The sequence below is a fragment of the Somniosus microcephalus genome, chromosome 14, assembly GCF_052327205.1.
Source record: "Somniosus microcephalus isolate GS21.2 chromosome 14, FLI_Smic_1.0, whole genome shotgun sequence".
NCBI lineage: Eukaryota > Metazoa > Chordata > Chondrichthyes > Squaliformes > Somniosidae > Somniosus > Somniosus microcephalus.
In genome coordinates this window covers 112,705,062-112,720,556 of record NC_141000.1, presented here as the reverse complement: position 1 = coordinate 112,720,556, position 15,495 = coordinate 112,705,062, and the positions used below count along the sequence as shown (strand labels likewise).

General features: G+C 47.9%; 1 protein-coding gene across 3 annotated transcripts in view; it reads right to left on the bottom strand.

Moving 5' to 3' along the window:
* The window catches only part of LOC147107852 (interferon-induced GTP-binding protein Mx3-like), a 41,774-nt gene extending 26,711 nt beyond the window's left edge, over window positions 1-15,063 (bottom strand). The window contains exons 1-3 of one of the 3 annotated variants that reach the window (XM_086007204.1): window positions 14,716-15,063; window positions 11,736-11,897; window positions 8,335-8,432 (exon numbers count right to left, since the gene is read on the bottom strand). In XM_086007204.1, coding sequence (XP_085863330.1) covers window positions 8,335-8,409 — 75 coding nt within the window. In that variant the 5' untranslated portion in view covers window positions 8,410-8,432; window positions 11,736-11,897; window positions 14,716-15,063. The remainder of the gene's footprint in view (window positions 1-8,334; window positions 8,433-11,735; window positions 11,898-14,715) is intronic. The other 2 variants (XM_086007203.1, XM_086007205.1) reach the window with 2 other exon arrangements.
* Between the last annotated feature and the right edge of the window lie 432 nt (window positions 15,064-15,495).

The following is a 15,495-nucleotide window of genomic DNA, read 5'->3' as shown; positions in this document are numbered from 1 at the left end:
CTCCTTGTTACTTCATCAAAAAATTCAATTAGATTAGTCAAACACGATCTGCCTTTTACAAATCCGTGTTGGCTCTCCTTAATTAGCTTAAACCTCTCCAAGTGCCTGTAAATTTTTTCCTTGATTATTGTTTCTAAAACTTTACCCACCACTGATGTTAAACTGACCGGCCTGTAGTTACTAGGATTGTCCTTACACCCTTTCTTGAACAATGGTGTCACATTTGCCATTTTCCAATCCTCAGGCACCTCCCCCGCATCTAGGGAAAATTATGGCAAGCCCTTCCGCTATCTCCTCCCCCAATTCCCTTAGTAACCTGAGATGCAAGCCATCTGGACCAGGCGACTTATACATTCTAAGCATACCCAGCCTTTCTAGTACATCCTATCAATTTCCACCCCTTCCATTGCTTCTACCTTTTCCACTTCTACCGATATTTTGTCAGCATCCGCCTCCTTAGTAAACACCGATACAAAGTACTCATTGAGTATTCTAGCCTTGCCCTGCACCTCTAAGCATATATCAGCTTCTTTGTCCCTAATAGACCCCACCCTGCCTCTTACTACCTGCTTACTGTTTACATGCCGGTAGAAGATTTTTGGGTTCCCTTTTATGTTAACTGCCATTCTACTCTCATATTCTCTCTTTGCCAATCTTATTTTCATCTTCACTTCCCCTCTCAACTTATTGTATTTGGTCTGGTTTTCCCTTGAATAATTCACCTGACATGCATCATACACCCTCTTTTTTGTTTCATCATCTCCCTTGTCATCCAAGGAGCCCTTGGTTTGGTTCCCTTACCCTTTCCTCTTGTTGGAATGTACCTAGCCTGTACTTGGAACATCTCCTCCTTAGAGATCACCCATTGTTCTGTTACAGTTTTTCCTGTCAGTCATAGAGTCATAGAGTTTTACAGCACAGAAAGAGGCCCTTCGGCCCATCGTGTCTGCGCCGCCCATCCCTCCCTGTCCAGTCTAATCCCATTTTCCAGCATTTGGTCCATAGCCTTGTATGCAATGGCATTTCAAGTGCTCATCCAAATGCTTCTTGAATGTTGTGAGGGTTCCTGCCTCTACCACCCTTTCAGGCAGTGAGTTCCAGCTTCCAACCACCCTCTGGGTGAAAAAGTTCCTCCTCAAATCCCCCCTAAATCTCCTGCCCCTTACCCTGAACCTGTGCCCCCTTGTTATTGACCCCCCTACTAAGGGGAAAAGTTCCTCTTTATCTACCCTATCTATGCCCCTCATCATTTTGTACACCTCAATCAGGTCCCCCCTCAGCCTTCTTTGCTCCAAGGAAAACAACCCCAGCCTGTCCAGTCTCTCTTCATAGCTGAGGCGCTCCATCCCAGGTAACATCCTGGTGAATCTTCTCTGCACCCTCTCCAAAGCAATCACATCCTTCCTATAGTGAGGCGACCAGAACTGCACACAGTACTCCAGCTGTGGCCTCACCAGCGTTTTGTACAGCTCCATCATAACCTCCCTGCTCTTATATTCTATGCCTCTGCTAATGAAGGCAAGTATCCCATAAGCCTTTTTAACCACCTTATCTACCTGTTCCGCTGCCTTCAGGGAATTATGTACATGTACACCAAGGTCCCTCTGACCCTCTGTACTTCCTAGGGTCCTACCACTCATTGTGTATTCCCTTGCCTTATTTGTCCGTCCAAAATGCATCACCTCGCACTTTTCCGGGTTAAATTCCATTTGCCACTTTTCCGCCCATCTGACCAACCCGTTAATATTGTCCTGTAGCCTGAGGCTTTCCTCCTCGCAATTTACCACCCCACCAATTTTCGTGTCATCCGCAAACTTACTGATCATACCCTTTACATTCTCATCCAAATCATTAATGTAGATCACAAACAGCAAGGGACCCAGCACCGATCCCTGAGGTACCCCACTGGACACAGGCTTCCAGTCACAAAAGCAACCTTCGACCATCACCCTCTGCCTCCTGCCACTCAGCCAGTTTAGGATCCAACGCGCCAAGGCCCCCTGGATCCCATGGGCTCTTACCTTCTTGACCAGTCTCCTATGCGGGACCTTGTCAAAAGCTTTACTGAAGTCCATGTAAACCACATCCACAGCATTTCCCTCATCCACACACCTAGTCACCCCCTCGAAAAATTCAATCAGATTGGTCAGACATGATTTACCCTTGACAAAGCCATGCTGACTATCCCCGATTAATCCTTGCCTCTCCAAGTGGAGACTAATTTTGTCCCTCAGAATTTTTTCCAATAATTTCCCTACCACAGATGTTAGGCTCACTGGCCTGTAATTCCCTGGTTTATCCCTGCTACCCTTCTTGAATAATGGTACTACATTAGCTGTTCTCCAGTCCTCTGGTACATCCCCTGTGGCCAGAGAGGTTCTGAAAATTTGTGTCAGAGCCCCTGCAATCTCCTCCTTTGCCTCACACAACAGCCTGGGATACATCTCGTCCGGGCCTGGGGATTTATCCACTTTTTGGCCTGCTAAAACCGCTAGTACCTCCTCCCTCTCGATGCTAATATGTTCAAGTATGTCACAGTCCCCTTGCCCGACTTCTATATCTACATCGTCTTTCTCCATAGTGAACACTGAGGCAAAAAATTCATTTAAAACCCCACCTACTTCATCTGGCTCTACACACAGCTTGCCACTTTGGTCCCTAATGGGCCCTACCCTTTCCCTGGTTATCCTCTTGCCCTTAATATACTTATAAAACATCTTAGGATTTTCCTTTATTTTGCTCGCCAGTGTTATTTCATGGCCCCTCCTCGCCCTCCTAATTTCCTTTTTAAGTATGCCCCTGCACCTCCTATACTCCTCTAGGGCTTCCACCGTCTTTTGTCTTTTGTAACTGCCAAAAGCCCCCCTTTTTTTCCCTAATGCATTTTTGTATATCCTTTGTCATCCAAGGTTCCCTTTGCTTGTTGGTCCCACCCTTGACCTTTACAGGAACATGTTGGTGTTGCACTCTCTCTATTTCCCTTCTGAAAGCCTCCCACTGTTTTGATGTGGATTTTCCTATAAGTAGCTGCTCCCAGTCCACTTTTGCCAGATCCTGTCTTATCTTATTAAAATCGGCCTTCCCCCAATTTAGAACCCTGATTTCCGGGCCGTCTTTGTCTTTTTCCATGACCACCTTAAATCTCACCGAATTGTGGTCACTATCGCCAAAATGCTCTCCTACAGACACTTCCACCACCTGCCCGGCTACATTCCCTAGAATTAGGTCCAGTACCGCCCCCTCTCTTGTAGGACTTTCTACATGTTGGCTCAAAAAGCTTTCCTGGATGCACTTTAAGAATTCTGCTCCCTCCAAGCCTTTCACACTCTGACTATCCCAATTTATATTGGGGAAGTTGAAATCCCCCACTATTACTACCCTATTATTTTCACACTTTTCTGATATCTGCCTGCATATCTGTTCCTCTATCTCCCCCTGACTGTTTGGGGGCCTATAGTACACTCCCAGCAAGGTGCTTGACCCCTTTTTGTTTTTAAGTTCTACCCATATGGCCTCATTAGAGGAACCCGCTAATATATCATCCCTCCTTACAGCAGTAATAGACTCCTTAATTAATATTGCAACACCCCCTCCCCTTTTACACCCCCCTCTGTCTCGCCTGAAGATTCTATACCCCGGAATATTTAGCTGCCAGTCCTGACCCTCCCTCAACCATGTCTCCGTGATAGCAACAATATCGTACTCCCATGTGTTCAACAACAACTTCAGTTCATCCACCTTATTTGCAAGACTCCTTGCATTAAAATAAATGCCTTCCAGCCCTGCCATATTCCCTTTTGCCTTCACATCTTTGCTCTGCCTTCCCTGCTGACTTGTTTTTTCCTCCTTATTTGGCTGTACATCACCCCCTACTATAGCTCCACTCTGTATCCCATCCCCCTGCCGAATTAGTTTAAACCCCCCCCAGCAGTGCTAGCAAACCTCCCCGCAAGGATATTGGTTCCCCTCTGGTTCAGGTGTAAACCGTCCGACTTGTACAAGTCCCACCTTTCCCAGAAGCAGACCCAGTGATCCAGGAAACTAAAGCCCTCCCTCCTGCACCATCCCTTTAGCCACGCATTCATCTGTTCTATCCTCCTATTCCTATACTCACTAGCACGTGGCACCGGGAGTAATCCAGAGATTACAACCTTTGAGGTGCTGCTCCTTAATCTTGCCCCTAGCTCCCTAAATTCTTGCTGCAGGACCTCATCCCTCTTTTTACCTATGTCGTTGGTACCAATGTGGACCACGACCTCTGGCTGTTCACCCTCCCCCTCCAGAATGCCCTGCAGCCGCTCAGTGACATCCTTGACCCTGGCACCAGGGAGGCAACAAACCATCCTGGATTCACGTCTACGGCCACAGAAACGCCTATCTGTTCCCCTTACTATAGAATCCCCTACGACTATTGCTCTCCCACTCTTTTTCCTCCCCTCCTGGGCAGCAGGAGCGCCCCCAGTGCCAGGAAGCTGGCTGCTGCTGCCTTCCCCTGGTGAGTCATTCCCCCCAACAGTATCCAAAACGGTATACTTGTTTGAGAGGGAAATGGTCACAGGGGTTTCCTGCACTACCTGCCTACTTCTATTGCTCCGCCTGGTGGTCACCCATTTCCTTTCTTCCTGTGCAGCCCTTCCCTGCGGTGTGACCAACTCACTAAACGTGCTATCCACGAACTTCTCAGCCTTGTGAATGCTCCACAACCCATCCACCCGCAGCTCCAGCTCCTCAATGCGGTCTGCTAATAGCTGCAGATGGATGCATTTCCTGCACACGTAGTCACCAGGGGCAGTGTCCCTGAATTCCCACATGGAGCAGGAGGAGCACATCACGGGGCTGGGCTCTCCTGGCATGACTTTCCCCTTAATTAATTTAAATTAATTTACTATCACCAATTTAAAGATATCTCTAAGGCTCTTGTATAGTCTACCAACAGTACCTGCTACACCAGAAAAGACCCTAGTAACGATAAACTACAGAGTTAAAGTTTAAAAAAGAGAAATACTCACCAACCAATCACTTACCTGCTCCCTGGTGACGTCACACACTGACTATTTTTTACCTCTCTCCCCGCTGCGGAGTTGGTGGGCCTCGCTGGTCGTGGGTTTTTATACCCGGCTGCTCCTCCTCTGCTCCCGCTGCTCCGAGTGCTCTCGGGCCTCGCTGGTCGTGGGTTTTTATACCCGGCTGCTCCTCCTCTGCTCCCGCTGCTCCGAGTGCTCTCGGGCCTCGCTGGTCGTGGGTTTTCATACCCGGCTGCTCCTCCTCTGCTCCCGCTGCTCCGAGTGCTCTCGGGCCTCGCTGGTCGTGGGTTTTTATACCCGGCTGCTCCTCCTCTGCTCCCGCTGCTCTGAGTGCTCTCGGGCCTCGCTGGTCGTGGGTTTTTATACCCGGCTGCTCCTCCTCTGCTCCCGCTGCTCCGAGTGCTCTCGGGCCTCGCTGGTCGTGGGTTTTTATACCCGGCTGCTCCTCCTCTGCTCCCGCTGCTCCGAGTGCTCTCGGGCCTCGCTGGTTGTGGGTTTTTATACCCGGCTGCTCCTCCTCTGCTCCCGCTGCTCCGAGTGCTCTCGGGCCTCGCTGGTCGTGGGTTTTTATACCCGGCTGCTCCTCCTCTGCTCCCGCTGCTCCGAGTGCTCTCGGGCCTCGCTGGTCGTGGGTTTTTATACCCGGCTGCTCCTCCTCTGCTCCCGCTGCTCCGAGTGCTCTCGGGCCTCGCTGGTCGTGGGTTTTTATACCCGGCTGCTCCTCCTCTGCTCCCGCTGCTCCGAGTGCTCTCGGGCCTCGCTGGTCGTGGGTTTTCATACCCGGCTGCTCCTCCTCTGCTCCCGCTGCTCCGAGTGCTCTCGGGCCTCGCTGGTCGTGGGTTTTTATACCCGGCTGCTCCTCCTCTGCTCCCGCTGCTCCGAGTGCTCTCGGGCCTCGCTGGTCGTGGGTTTTTATACCCGGCTGCTCCTCCTCTGCTCCCGCTGCTCCGAGTGCTCTCGGGCCTCGCTGGTCGTGGGTTTTTATACCCGGCTGCTCCTCCTCTGCTCCCGCTGCTCCAAGTGCTTGGTTCCATTTTACCCTGGCTAGATCCTTTTGCATCCCATTGAAATTAGCCCTATTCCAGTTTTGAAGTTCCACTCTAGATTGTTCCTTGCTCCTCTCCAGTGCTAATCTAAATCTTATGATGATCACTCGTACCCAAGTGTTCTCCCACAGACACTTGGTCGACCTGGCCTATCTCATTCTCCAGCACCAGATCCAGCAATGCCTCCTTCCTAGTTGGGCCAAGAACATACTGGTCAAGGAAATTCTCCTGAACACATTTCAGAAATTCCTCCCCATTCTTTCCCTTTACCCTAGCATTATCCCAATTGATATTTGGGCAATTGAAGTCCCCCAATATCACCACTCTATGGCTCTTGTATATCTCTGCGATTTCCTGCAGATTTGCTCCTCTACCTCCCTCTCACTATTTGGAGGTCTATAGAATACCCCCAATAGCGTGATCATACCCTTTTTGCTCCTCAACTCTAACCAAATGGATTCTGTCCTTGTCACCTCAAGAACATCCTCCCTTTCCAACACTACAATGTCTTCCTTAATCAGCACTGCCACCCCACCTCCCTTTTTTCTTCCCTATCTTTTCGGAACACCTTGTACCCTTTGAATATTAAGTGCACAGTCCTCACCGTTTTTAAGCCACAGCATCATATTGCCACACGGCTAATTGTGCTTGCAGCTCACCAACCTTATTCACCACACTTTGTGCATTTACGTACATGTATTTTAAACCCATTTTTGAATTTTTCGTAGTCTTTCTTAGTTTGCTCCTAATATGGTACTACTTCTGCCTCTAGTACTACTTTCTTCTCTAGTACTATCCAACACACTCACTCTTTTATGCACCTTATTCCTCTTTTCTACTCCGATATGTTGGTGCCCATCCCCCTGCCAAGCTAGTTTAAACCCTCCCCAACAACACTAGCAAACCTCCCCATGAGAATATTGGTCCCGGCTCTGTTGAGGTGTAACCCGTCCGGCTTGTACAGGTCCCACCTTCCCCAGAAACCCCCCGTTTCTGCACCTGCTTAACATCTGTTACATCTCCAGCTTTTTCCAGTTCTGATGAAGGGTCCCAGACCTGAAACGTTAACTCTGTTTCTCTCTCCACGGATGCTGCCTGGCCTGCTGAGTGCTTCCAGCATTTTCTGTTGTTATTCCCCAGAAACGGTCCCAATGCCTCAGGAATCTAAAGCCCTCCCTCCTGCACCATCGCTCCAGCCACACATTCATCTGTTCTATCCTCCTATTCCTGTACTCACTAGCACGTGGCACCGGGAGTAATCCGGAGATTACTACCACTACTCTGTGGGGGGGGGGGGGGGGGTGGAATTCTTGTCATGTTTAGGTTTATTAGAGGTTTCTAAACTTTAAATCTGTCTCTAGTTCTGGGCTCCTAGTCTGGAAATCCCGTCACGTGTTACATTTGTTCCATAGTCATAAGGAGCACATGACTTTGCCTGTTGGATAAATGTGACGTAAATAAGAATTTCTGGCTTATACCTCACTGTCTATCTATGTCTTTCAGCTTTATAAACCTGGATTATGTCAGACCTTCACGTTCCTTTTCTCCAGTGAAATCAAGTTTTGCTTTGTGATTCTTTCCTTGTGCCTTAAACCCTTACGTACTGGACTCATCCCTCCCACTCCTCTCTCAACCCTCTCATATGAAACAGATAGAAGAGAACTGGAAAAGACCAACTGATCAATCAAGCCTGTCCCCATCCGTTGTACTCCCCGCCCGTTACACTCCCATTAACTTCAACAGAACTGAATTATTGGGCTATTAACTCTTACATCACATGAGCTTAAAGATATATAATTATTTAAATGCAGTTGGGTAAATGCATCATGGGCTATGCTAGTGCTCAGACCACGATGGCCCCAAGTTCGATTACTAGTCTGTGCTGAGTTAACTAATCGCAACTGTATCAGTGACGGGAGAAGTGTAACTCTCCTCTGTGACCCCTTGAGGAAAGGGGTAAAGGAAAACCAAGCAGTGTCCTGGTTCTGATCGCTATCTATCGATCACTGCTGAAAAGTCCAATCATCTTAACATCAGGAGAGCAGAGCATCAGGCTTGGCTGTGATAACCCCCATGCCCAAATAGCCCGTGAAAACTTAGGGGTGGATCTTCCTCAGCTATCCCATCCTAAGGTGGTGGTGAAGGGGATTGAAATTGGGTGGTGAGGCCTACTGCTTCCTCACTGCCCCGACCCTACCCTTCTCTTGCCATATGCATACCCTTTGCCAATTTGCTGCCCTATATACCCTCCGGGCATGCAGTACCTGGGACACCGCCATATCTCTTCTTGATGAATGGGATTTTCTAGTCCGGAGATGTTTTGAATTCTTGCTTGCCATCAAATGGAAGTCTTCTGGTTAATCTGTGGAGATTATTACAGTTTTTATTGATCAGTGGCAGAAGAGGGTGCACGGCGGGCGCGGAGCATTCTGGACTAGTAATACCAAGGCCTTGACTAATAATCCGGAGACGCGAGTTCAAATCCCACCACGGCAGTCGGGGAATTTAAATTTAGTTAATTAAATAAATCTGGAACAAAAAGCTACCGGACTGTCGTAAAAATCCAACTGGTTCACTAATGTCCTTCAGGGAAGGAAATCTGCCGTCCTTACCCGGTCTGGCCGAAAAGTGACTCCAGACCCACACCAATGTGGTTGATTCTTAACTGCCCTCTGAACTGCCCTAGTAAACCACTCAGTTGTATCAAAAATCTGCTACGGACTGCAGCGGTTCAAGAAGGCGGCTCACTATCACCTTCTCAAGGGCAATTAGGGATGGGCAATAAATGCTGGCTTTGCCAGTGATACCCACATCCCGAGAATAAATAAAATAAAAAGTCATGTGTTCATGAGAAGTTTACAGTCAAATTTAATCAATTCAAAAAAAAATACCGTCAGTTTTAAAGGTGGAATAGTTATCGTTTTATACAAAGAATAAGAGTTATGGAGTTGTAGAAGAATCCAGCATCGGTTTTGCGTTGCACACTGTGACATAACACATAACAGAGGAGGTTAAGGGGCGATTTGATTGAGGTTTTTAGGATTTTGAAACATTTTCCGCTGGTGGGGGCGAGTTTAGGACGAGGGGGCATAACCTTAAAATCAGAGCCAGGCCATTCTGGAGAGAAGTTAGGAAACACTTCGTCACGCGGTAGAAGTGTGGAACTCTCTCCCACAAAAAGAGCAGTAGATGCGAGCTCAATTAATAATGTTAAATCTGAGATCGATAGATTTATAACTAGACAAGGGTATAAAATGATAGGGAGCCAAGGCAGGTGATGGTGTTAAGATACAGATCAGCCATGATTCCCTTGAATGGCGGAAGAGGCTCGAGGGGCTGAATGGCCCACTCCTGTTCCTATGTTCCTATTTGTAACATATCTTTGCCACCTGGAATGATGTTACAGCATTGTGGACAATATCATTGTGTCACATGCTGATGAGTCCAGCTGAAAAAAAAACTGTTTAAAAATCTTACAAGACTGGTGATGTTTCTAGTGGAGGCTGAACGCCAACTCTCCGACACCTCCTCCTACCTCCGCCTGGACCATGACCTCACTACCGAACATCAAGCCACCGTTTCCAAGACTGTCACTGACCTCATCTCCTCTGGAGATCGTCCCTCCACGGCCGCCAACCTCATAGTTCCTGAACCCCGCACAGCCCGCTTCTACCTCCTTCCCAAGATCCACAAACAGGACTGCCCTGGTAGACCCATCGTTTCAGCCTGTTCCTGCCCCACAGAACTTATCTCTTCCTATCTCGACTCTGTTTTTTCTCCCCTTGTCCAGTCTCTTCCCACCTACATCCGCGACTCTTCCGATGCCCTCCGTCACTTTAACAGTTTCCAGTTTCCTGGCCCCAACTGTCTCCTTTTCACCATGGACGTACAATCCCTCTACACCTCCATCCCACACCAGGATGGCCTGAGGGCACTCCGCTTCTTCCTTGAACAGAGGCCTAACCAGTCCCTATCCACCACCACCCTCCAATTCTGACGAAGGGTCATCGACCTGAAACGTTAACTCGGTTTCTCTCTCCACAGATGCTGCCTGCCCTGCTGAGTGCCTCCAGCATTTTCTGTTTTTATTTTTGACCTTTCTGTAAGTATGGACCCATGAGATGTGTATGTTTAACGTCAGCTGGGGCTCACTTTTGCCTCAGCGTGAGACAGTTGTTAGTTCAAGCCCCATTTCAGGGATTTGAGCAGATAATCCAAGTGTAGTACTGATGGGGTGCTGCGCTGCGCCGTTGGAGGTGGCGTTTTTCGGATGAGATGTTAAACTAAGACCCTGTTTGCCTGCTTGAGTCGTGGATGTAAAAGATCCCATAGCACCATTTGAAGACAAGCACAGGACTGGGTCCGGATAACATTTATCCCTCAACCAATATCACAAAAATGGATTATTTAGTCATTTATTATAATGATGACAAAAGAGAGAGAAAATGATGGAAATACCCAGCAGCAATGTTCCCTGTAAGCTGCTCGACCGCACAGCGCTCCAGGGACTCCGCGTAGCCGGCTTGCCAGCTTTTCAATGAGAAAACCTGCGGTATTTTGAACGGCCCGCACAGCCCCTTAAAGGGGCCGCGCAGCACCAAACAAAATTACAGGAAGCATTGCTCAGCAGGTCAGGCAGCATCTGTGGAGAGAGAAACAGAGTTAACGTTTCAGGCCGATGATCTTTCGTCACAACTGAAAGGCCATCGATCCGAAATGTTAACTCTGGTTGTTGTGATCTGGAATGCGCTGCCTGAAAGGGTGGAGGAAGCAGATTCAATAGTGACTTTCAAAAGGGAATTGGATAAATACTTGAAGGGGAAAAATTTACAGGGCTACAGGGAAAGAGCGGGGGGTGGGACTATTTGGATAGCTCTACCAAAGAGCCGGCACAGGCACGATGGGCCGTATGGCCTTCTTCAGTGCTGCATCATTCTATGGTTCAAACATTGTGTAAACTAAGGTGCCTGTATCTTACATAGAATTACATAGTATGTACAGCACAGAAACAGGCCATTCGGCCCAACTGGTCCATGCCGGTGTTTATGCTCCACACGAGCCTCCTCCCACTCTACTTCACCTCACTCTATCACCTTATCCTTCTATTCCTTTCTCCCTCATGTCTTTATCTAGCTTCCCCTTAAATGCATCTATGCTAATCGCCTCATCTACTCCCTGTGGTAGCGAGCTCCACATTCTCACCACTCTCTGAGTAAAGAAGTTTCTCTTGAATACCTTATTAAATTAATTAGTGGCTGTATTATATTTAATGCCCCTAGTTTTGGTCTCCCCCTCAAATCTTCTCTGCGTCAACCCTATCGAACCCCTTCATAAATTTAAAGACCTCTATTGGGTCACCTCTCAGTCTTCTACGTTTTAAGAGAAAAGGGCCCCGGCCTTTTCAGACTTTCCTGATAGTTACACCCCGTCAGTTCTGGTATCACCCTTGTAAATCTTTTTGGCCCTTTCTCCGATGCTTCCTGCTATAAAATGTAGCATTATGTGGCAATAGCACCGTCCAAATTTAAACTAGTATTGGCGTCTTTGCCAGGTTTGGTAAACAAAAGATGATTCACTGGCAATTGATGTAAGCAGTGGACGTCTGCATCAACTGACCCGTGCTGAGTTAGCTGGTCTCGGCTACAGCGGAGGCAGAGTCACTTACCAACGGGCCTCAGCAGGGGGTGGAAATGGGCCAGGGTTCCTGCTCTTGAAAATGATCCCAGGGCTGCCTACCTGCTGGAGGTGTGCGAACATTGGGCGAGGGCAGGATCAGGCTTTACAGCTCTCCAAACCTTTCAAATACAGTAGCACCACACCACTGAAACTAGAGGGTGAAAATAGACAAAACGAGTTTATTTCCTTGTCTATTATACTGAGCATCAAAAGGGGGAGCCATTGCTCAAATGTAGGTGACATATCGATTCTGGAAATTATTAACAACTGAGAAATCTAAAACTAAATTACTACAGTTATACAGGGCCTTGGTGAGACCACACCTGGAGTACGGTGTGCAGTTTTGGTCTCCTTATCTAAGGAAGGATATACTTGTCATAGAGGGAGTGCAGCGAAGGTTCACCAGACTGGTTCCTGTGATGGCAGGGCTGTCGTATGAGGAGAGATTGCGTCGACTAGGCCTGTATTCACTAGAGTTTAGAGGGCAGCACGGTGGCATAGTGGTTAGCACTGTTGCCTCACAGCGCCAGGGACCCGGGTTCAAATCTGGTCTCGGGCGACTGTCTGTGTGGAGTTTGCACATTCTCCCCGTGTTTGCGTGGGTTTCCTCCGGGTGCTCCGGTTTCCTCCCACAGTCCAAAGATGTGCTGGTTAGGTTGATTGGCTATGATAAACTGACCCTTAGTGTTAGGGGGATTAAATACGTGGGGTTACGGGGATAGGGTGGGATATGTGTTGGTGTAGGGGTTACAGGGATCGGGTGGTATATGTGTCGGTGCAGGCTCGATGGGCTGAAATGGCCTCTATCTGCACTGTGGGGTTTCTGTGTGATTCTGTGTGTGAATGAGAGGGGATCTCATTGAAACGTATAAAATTCTGACAGGGCGAGACAGACTGGATGCAGGGAGGATGTTTCCCCTGGCTGGGGGGGGGGGGGGGTCGAAAACGAGGGGTCACAGTCTCAGGACACAGGTAGGACATTTAGGACGGAGATCAGGAGAAATTTCTTCACTCAGAGGGTGGTGAACCTGTGGAATTCTCTACCACAGAAGGCTGTGGAGGCCAAGTCACTGAATATATTTAAGAAGGAGATAGATAGATTTCTAGACACAAAAGGCATCAAGGGGTATGGGGAGAGAGGGGGAATATGGTATTGAGATAGAGGATCAGCCATGATCATATTGAATGGCGGAGCAGGCTCGAAGGGCCGAATGGCCGACTCCTGCTAACTATTTTTCTATGTTTCTATGAAATCACTTTGTAGGTTATATTCATTTCTGCCTTATAAAAGAAAGACTTGCATTTATATAGCACCTTTCATGACCTCAGGATGTCCTAAAGCAATTAAGTACATTTGAAATGTTGTAATGTAGGAAATGTGGCAGCCAATCTGCACACAGCAAGCTCACAAGCAGCAATGTGATAATGACCAGATAGTCTGTTTTATTGCTGTTGATTGAGGGCTAAATATTGGCCAGGACACCGGGGATAACTCCCCTGCTCTTCTTCGAAATAGTGCCATGGGATCTTTTACGTCCACCTGAGAGGGCAGACGGGGCCTCAGTTTAATGTCTCATCTGAAAGACGGCACCTCCGACAGTGCAGCACTCCCTCAGCACTGCACTGGGAGTGTCAGTCTAGATTTTTGTGCTCAAGTCTCTGGACTGGGACTTGAACCCACAGCCTTCTGACTCAGAGGCGAGGGCGCTACCCACTGATCACTGGTACAAACCAAGAATCAAACCCAGGACCGTCTGGTCCGCAGGATTTAGTGCTACACTGGGTGCTGGCTCCACCTGATAAGCCATCAGGTTACATGCGTGAAAAATGGCACCTTGGACAAGGCCTTAAGATGGTTGGTTCCTGTGGAGCCACCTTCCAGCATGACCGAGCTGAGACCTTCCAGGTAAGATACAGCACCTTTCATAACATGGAGATGTCCCATAGGGCTTCACGCCCAATGAATGACTTTTTGAAGTATAGTCATTGTTGTTTTGTAGGGAAATTTACCGTCAACAAAGTTCCACAAAACAGCAAATGAGTTTTGATGGTGTTTGTTGCGGGGTAACTCGTGGCCAGCGCGCCTGGAGAACTTCTTACCCTTCTACCGATTGTGCCATGGGATCTTCTATGCCCATCAGAGGCAGCATTGAGGGTCTCAATTTATCTTCTCATCTGACAGATGGCATCTCTGACAATGTAGCACTCCCGCAGTGCTAAACTGAAGTGTCAGCCTAAGATTGGGTGCGCAATGCCCTCGAGTGGGGCTGTGAACCCACATCTCTCGGACTCAGGGAGGTGAGAGTGTTACCAGTGAGCCAAACTGACATGGTTGAAACGAATAGAGGAGATGATGGGGGGGGGAGTGGGAGATGGTAAAAAACACAAGGGCATCATCAGAGAACTACTCAAATAATCCTAGATCCAGACAAACATAAAACAACCCTCCTAAATAATTAAATGTCTTTAGTCATCACCATCTAAACCACTCCCCATCATTAAGGAGTGCCATGTGATTGAGACTCCTGCCTCACATTGGTATGCACTCCACACTAATTTCAGGAGACAGTGCTCAACACACAAGCCCATACCCAAAGCATTCAACACAACGGAATGGGGTTGAGCTTCCAGGTAACCTTCCAGACCCACCTGCTCCAACAAAATGATTTGTTTTCAAGTAATCACAAGAGGTACTAGAAAATGAAAGCTCACAAATACTGACAGAAATGACCATACCGTCTAAAATTACATGGCAAACAGAATACTCTTGGACCCGTACAACGTTACCAAACAAACATCAACATCTACAAAGAACTAAACAGATACCAAATTGTAGACAGACAATTGGACCATCGCCATCAACAGGAACTAAACAGACACCAAGCCCTCAATGTCAAAATAAACCACAAAGACAACCGCAGTATTTTGCTTTTCTCGAGTCTGTTCAGTCCAGTTAAAGAAACACGTACCTGTATTAGCCCGGCCAACAGAAATTGGTGGCTCCAATTAAACCAGCGCATGTACATCACTCAGAGGTACAGAGTTCTTCATCAATTCAGTTGCAAACAACAGGGGCTAAAATGAGATAGCACTCTGGACTTGGAACTCGAAACCACAACAAAGTGAAATAAATAGACATTCAAATCAACAGCTCACATCCTACAAGATTGCAGACAACACCTCTCCTGCAAGGACTGCCTCTGCCGAGAAGCTGCCTCTTGTGTTATACTTCAAGCTGTAACAATGACATACTGTGCAAACAATTGCATTTCACAGGAAACCAAAACCTAAGCTGTTTGAAGGAGGCTGCTTCTGCCCGTGATGAATTGAAACTGAAACTAAATCTGGCTGCAGCCACTGCTTCCTTGTATGAGAAAGGTTCCTTTTCGCAATTCGCCACAAGGAGGAGAAACGATTCGAGCTCCTTGAAAGTCTCGGCTGTTCCATGTCCTGCCCCATCTGGCACTGGGCTATTCAAATCAGGACATGACTTGGCCGGTTTCAGCTGAGCCTGTGGAAGAGGCACTAAAACATGGTTTTCAAAATATTAGATAAGGTTTCTGCTCCTGATTGCTACCCTGCTCGAAAGCTCGGATGTGCCAGTGCTTTTGTGAGAACGGGATTGGTCCTGATTGTGAAGCTCTCCAGGGTTGAATAACCTGCTGACACTCACTATATCATCGAATTTCTAGGCTACAGTTTTCTTCGAGTTACATCGAGTCGACAGCCCAGAAACAGGCCATTCGGCC